Here is a 5825-nt window from a genome sequence, read left to right as displayed (position 1 = left end):
CGTTGAAACAAGTGAACGTCCAGAATCTGTCAGGGTGCTGCGCCACCATCTTTTGGGCCGTGTATCGTGTTGGAGTCCATTAGGGACGCGTCCAGGGGTCCTTGACCGATCCTAGTCTTTTATATACAGTAGCCGCCGCCCTAATTAGGGTTGAGTTTTGCTTAGATATTGATCTACACACAGTTGTGAGATTTTCGCTCTTGTTTCGGACCGACTAGGCCGCCGCAAGTGTTTGTGGAACCCCGACTTTGAGTGCTTGAATTCAATTCGCAATATTTCAGATTGCATCTTCTACGTTCTTACTTGTGTTCTCGGTACGTTTGCAGGGATTGAGCCTTCTTGGCGAGGTCAACCGCGCGACACGGTTGATAACCATCGGAGCTGTGGTGTAGTGATTGCAAGGGAGACGATCTGTTCGGGTCGAAACCTTTGGATCATCAACGTCGAGTTCTCCACCCACCGACTTATCGCTACCTATCGGAAGATCAAGCCAACTTTGCTCATCAACACGCTGCCGGAACAACCATGTTTATGAGAGTTTTCTTCAGGATCAAGTGCAGCGGATGACATGGTAATTCATGAGATGGCATTGCAAGGCCAATTATCCTGCGCAGAGCAGAATATTATATTTCGTAACAGGTTGGGTAGTAATCAGACTAAAGGGAATCTTATTGTGTAGGGTAACAAATTGAGAAGGAAATGAGCATTCCATAACAACACTCCACTGCATTTGGCAGCATAATGCTAAACCTACTAATCAAGAACGTTAGAATTTAGGATAGTTATGTCAAGAGAAAAGACAACAGTTAGAGGCGTCACAAAAACAGCAAACAGAGCAGAACTTATAGCCACCACACAGCGACATACTATATCTACAAGGAAACGAACCCCGCAATGCCCTTTGGTAATACCACTGCCAATACCTACAATCATTGCCATCTCGATGGTATGGGCATGACACATCCTTCTATCGCTAACACAAAGTATAATAAATCAAGGTACTACAGACAATGTAAGTAGCTCTTGCATCCAGAAATTCCAATATACCAACAACAATTTATATAACAATGATTAAAATCGATAAATTTATCATTTTTCTGTCTGAAGCAAAAGGGCCTAGCAACCATAAATGGATCGTTTTAGACTAAAAGATGTCCTTGATATATTTAGCTACTAATGCTCTTGAACACCAGCATTGAGAAGATACGCATGGTTTCGGACAACCTGACAATATAGCCAAACAAACAATAATATTCGGTTCTCGAAAAAGCCATGTACTTTTGTTAGCCTAAAGTAAATGAAGGAAGGACACATCCCCTGCAACTGTTTATTCAAACAATATATTAATGAAAGTATATAGCCATGGATACTTGTGCCATATTTACAGCTATGCAATGAAATTTGTAAAGAAATATTTTGTAGCAGAGCAATTGTGACAGAAAAAATGAACTCCCTACGAATGAACAATATTTTTTAGCAGAACAAATTGTGACACCCAAGTATTACCTTCTTTTAGGAGGTTCCTCTTCCACATCAACAATTTTTGGTCCTTCGGAAGTAATATCATCTTTATTTTACACATCAAGGTTAGATGATATTAATTCTTCTCTATTTGGTGATACCAACTTTCCATTTTTGTTGTCTGCTAGTTTAGAACTTGCCAATGGTAATGATCCAACAACATCGAGTGTAGGAACACTTTTTGGAGTCAGCAAGCCCCACTTGCACTTTCCTTCAGTCTCAGAGATTGGAAAAGTTTCTTCAAGCGCTTCACCAATGGCTTGTCCGAGATTCCAGAAATATCAATGCCTTCACCACTGTCTATCATTTGGAGAAGCTGAAAGTTAACAAAAATCAGGAGCTATCTTAAAATTGGACATAGGACATACAGTTACACTAAAAGTGCACGTGGGACAAAAACACAATTTAACAATGAGACAAATAAATAGATCACTGCACAACAGACTGCAGATCAACATTTTATTTCAATGTAATGCTAAAAATTGAAGAGAGTTATAGCTATATCATTTGAAAGGAAAAAACACAACCCAATAACTTTAGACAAATGAAGCTGCCATGGCAAAAAAGTATAACTATCGAGCTTGTAGCTAGAATAATAACATCATTTCATATAACCCCTTTTATACAAGTTTATATATCATGTTATTTAGTAACTTCAATATTGTATTTTTATATCAATTAGATTGCTAAAAAGGAAGTACAAAATATATTATTTAACTGAACTTTACAAGACGTAACTCTGCAAATTGATCACAAAGACAAAGGATCACTCTGCAAGCAATAGTTGTTGGTGTTGGTTTTCGGCAAGGCAAGTGCTAGTTGAAGTGGACAAAGTTCAAACAACTCCGACAGTGAAACTAAGACATAACAAAGCCTCATAAAATTTCAGCAGACAAAAGGTGAATTAACTCAGATTTTTAGACTTAAATGGTTCACAAGTACCAATGGCAACTGCCAACATGTTGATTACCATTATATCTTTCAGATTGAACATTATGTCATGCATTTCAGTTCTTCATGTAATTACATCAACCAAATATCCAAAATACAAAAGTTTAGATATTATATGTAAAATTAAATGAACTGGGCACCCCAAAAAATTAGGATTTGACACTGTCAAACGCAGTTAGTCTATAGCATCCTGCAATGTTTTTTCTTTGAATTAGTATTACAAGTTTACCCATGAAAATGATTTGATTGCATCATCTTGCTACATTCAATGCAAGTTAAATTCATAGGTGTACAAAGGTGACAGAAATATTCTGCTAACAGGTTAGATATTAGTATACCACATGTTGATTACCAATTTTTCCTTACTTTGTGCAAGTTCAATTCAGAGTGGATAATTCAATAGGAAGTGCATTTATTACTTTATTACACTCAACCAGCGATGGTGGTGGTGGTGGTGCGATCTCCCATCCCCTCTCCTTTCCACCTCCCTATAAAATATCTTTAATAAAACCAAAACACAAATACCCCTCCAGCAAATAAATTAACTTCTACTAAACTTATCATTATCCTAACAATGTTATCCACTAATGGATTCCATTCCGTGGCTCACCATTTACGGCTACACGTTCTCTAGCTTTTCCGACTTGCCACTATAGAACAAGGTAGCAAGAGACAATTACAATGTTTGCTATTAAGCCCACCCACTTCATCGTCGTAAATGGAGCTCAACTTGTCTGTGAATGGCACAAAGTGACAACAATGTTGCAGGCCAGTGGCACAATGCATGCTGCAGTGGAGACAAGAGCATGGTGTAGGCCAAGACTGCAACAGCAGCTCAATGTGCAATGACTTTGTTATGCATAGCAATGTGTGGGTAATCAACTAGTTAGTAGAAAGTAAATTATTATCGAATTGAAATTGACATGGACTAAGTGAAAATGCACATGAACTCATGAGATTCATAGACCAAATTACGATGCACACATTTAAACAGAAGTATACACCATTAGATCCGATTAATGCACACAAATTAACTGATCTATAGTGATTGTGTGATCATAAGTGTGCATAAATTCACATCGTTGCTGCAAAATAGATCTAAAGTACAACTGAGTATAAACTAACATAAGAAAGTTGACATTGATGTCATCTTGCAGTTTTTTATTGTTATTTTGCAACCTGGAAGCAGTTGAACAACAGCTGGTAATAAACAATCGTGTGACATTAGTACTAGGGTTAAACGATTTTAGCAAGACCGCTCCACAGCTGGCTGCTCACTCACTGCTTCCCGCTGGCCACTACTCCTTGGCCACTTCTCGTAGCATAGGGATCCCTTGAACAGTTGGGCAAAACCGTTCTGTTCAGCCCTTACGGCCACCTTTTGCAATGCAAGAAAAAGGTAAGATGATTGCATGACATGAATCAAGAAACTTACATGGGGCCTTGTACAAAAAAAGGAGGAACCGATTCAGACTCAAATCTCTGGCATTCCTCTATAGTGAAGCATCCCATTCTCCTTCACCTTATAGCTACTGCAGGTTTTCACACAGGACGTCCCCCTAAACTGAACATAATCACAAATTATTGTCTTCAGATGTAGTCTTTGTAGGCTATCATATGAATTAACTAAATTTTGATATATTTTTTTCTTCCGCTGTAATTGTGGAGTGCAGCCTTCGACGGTCGTTCATTTATCCTAGAATGGAAACTGTCTCTGCATAATTTAGAAAAAAAAAATGATAAGAAACCCTACCTGACGGAGCTCGCCGGAGATGGCTGGGAATTCCCTGAGGATGTCACGGACAATCTCCCGCGCCTCGTCCGCCCTGTCCGACTCCTCCGACGCCGAGCCGGAAGAGCTGTCGCCGTCACCATCGCCACCGCGCCGCCCGCGCTCCTCGTCCCGCCGCCGCCGGTCCTCGTCACGGGAGCTGCGCGACCGGCCGCTGCTATTGTGGCTGCGGCGGTGGCGGTCCGACGACGAGGAAGACGACTTCCTGCGCTTGCTGCTGCTGCTGCTCCGGCTGCGCAGCTCGGGGCTGCGTCTATGGGAGGAATCGAAGGAAGGGGAAGCTGAGGAGTCAGAGTCCGAGGAGGTGGTGGAGGGGGAGGCATCGCGGGATATCTTGCTGCCGCAGTGGCGGCGGCGGCGCTTGGTTTCCTTCACGCCGTCATCCCTCCCCATCTCTTTCCTTCCCCTTCCCCTCTCTCTCGCTCGGCGGGATGCTGGGTCTGATAAGGGGAGCGGCGCTGAAGGCGGGAGGGAGCGGCAGCGCTCCGGTAGGCGGTCGGGTGGCGTTGAGAGAAGGCAAGGCTGTCAGCCGAGTGGCGATGCGACTGCTTCGTGTTCGTGTTCGTGCCGGACCTGACTCACGGGGGCATTCGTGGAAAGGCAGATATTCGGGTGGATATTTTTTTGGTACCATTATCTAGCAAGTCGGATCATACATCTCAACTATATAAAATACTGTTGGTTTTTATATCGCCACGTTTTTACTTTTCTCTCATATAATAAAAATCTCTAAAATTTAAATAATTTATCTATTTTTATTTTCCACTCTAACTATTTATATCTCCTTCTTATTAACAACTACGTATATAACACATGTTTTACTAATATAAATAAATAAATAAATCAGAAGAGTAATTAGCAGATAATCTTCTCTTTTTTTATCACATTTAAAATCAAACTACGATATCATTTCTGACGTATTCATTCGACAGTACTTTTATAGTATATCTATATCTTTATACATTATGTTTGTATTTAATATTATGATATCAAATATTTATATTTTTATAATAACGTAGGAATACTTAGCTAATAAATTAGTAAACATAAGGTCCAGTATCCTACACACCTGATAGATGTGTTGGTCCCGAACTTTCAATAAGAGGGGTAGATGTCGTTTTAGGTGGAATAGATATTGACGATCCGACTACACCGTCCAAAAACACCGCACCTTAGCGATTTATACATCAACTCTAGAAGTTGTTCGTGATCTTTCGGAGCACGATCAACCTAACCACAAGGGTATTTATTCCTGCAAGCAATCGAAGAACAAGCAAGAACAAGATGAACAAGCAACTTAATTGCGAATATAAATGAAAAGCACAATATGAAAACAGAAGTAGCTGGGTTCCGAAAACAAGTAATCGGGCGGTCTAGCCGACACGCGTGTTTACAAGACGAAGTAGCAAAAGCTAGATCTATTCTATCAAAACTCAAACCCTAGAAGAGGGTGCGGTTGTCTATTTATGAGATAGAAAAGGAGAAGTTTCGGCCAAAACACAGGAAGCCGAATTTGACTCTAATACAAGGCCCAAGTTTGATTCGGACTGGAAAACAGATG

The 5825-nt window shown here is 40.6% G+C and overlaps 1 protein-coding gene across 5 annotated transcripts; it reads right to left on the bottom strand.

Moving 5' to 3' along the window:
• Nucleotides 1-218: 218 nt before the first annotated feature.
• LOC133903382 (uncharacterized) lies at nt 219-4825 on the bottom strand. 5 transcript variants are annotated; one of them, XR_009907244.1, is made up of 4 exons: nt 4226-4825; nt 3908-4036; nt 1507-1837; nt 219-606 (listed from the first exon to the last, which is right to left on the bottom strand). XR_009907244.1 is itself a non-coding variant. In XM_062344739.1 (3 exons), the coding sequence occupies exons 1-2, from the start codon at nt 4655-4657 to the stop codon at nt 3947-3949; spliced, it is 522 nt and encodes a 173-aa protein (XP_062200723.1). In that variant the 5' UTR covers nt 4658-4825; the 3' UTR covers nt 1238-1837; nt 3908-3946. The 5 variants fall into 5 exon arrangements, 1 of the variants encoding a protein (XP_062200723.1); XR_009907247.1 differs by lacking the exon at nt 219-606 and adding an exon at nt 620-1323; XR_009907245.1 differs by lacking the exon at nt 219-606 and adding an exon at nt 621-1224.
• Nucleotides 4826-5825: the final 1000 nt, after the last annotated feature.

Source organism: Phragmites australis, chromosome 2 (assembly GCF_958298935.1).
Source record: "Phragmites australis chromosome 2, lpPhrAust1.1, whole genome shotgun sequence".
Classification (NCBI taxonomy): domain Eukaryota; kingdom Viridiplantae; phylum Streptophyta; class Magnoliopsida; order Poales; family Poaceae; genus Phragmites; species Phragmites australis.
This window is presented reverse-complemented; position numbering and strand designations above follow the sequence as displayed.

Bases quoted from the DNA above. Each gene is read 5' to 3' on its own strand.
- LOC133903382 (XM_062344739.1), bottom strand. From the start codon at position 4,657: ATGGGGAGGGATGACGGCGTGAAGGAAACCAAGCGCCGCCGCCGCCAC. The intron at 4,037-4,225 runs GTAGGGTTTCTT...GATTATGTTCAG, and splicing joins TCTCCGGCGAGCTCCGTCAG to TTTAGGGGGACGTCCTGTGT.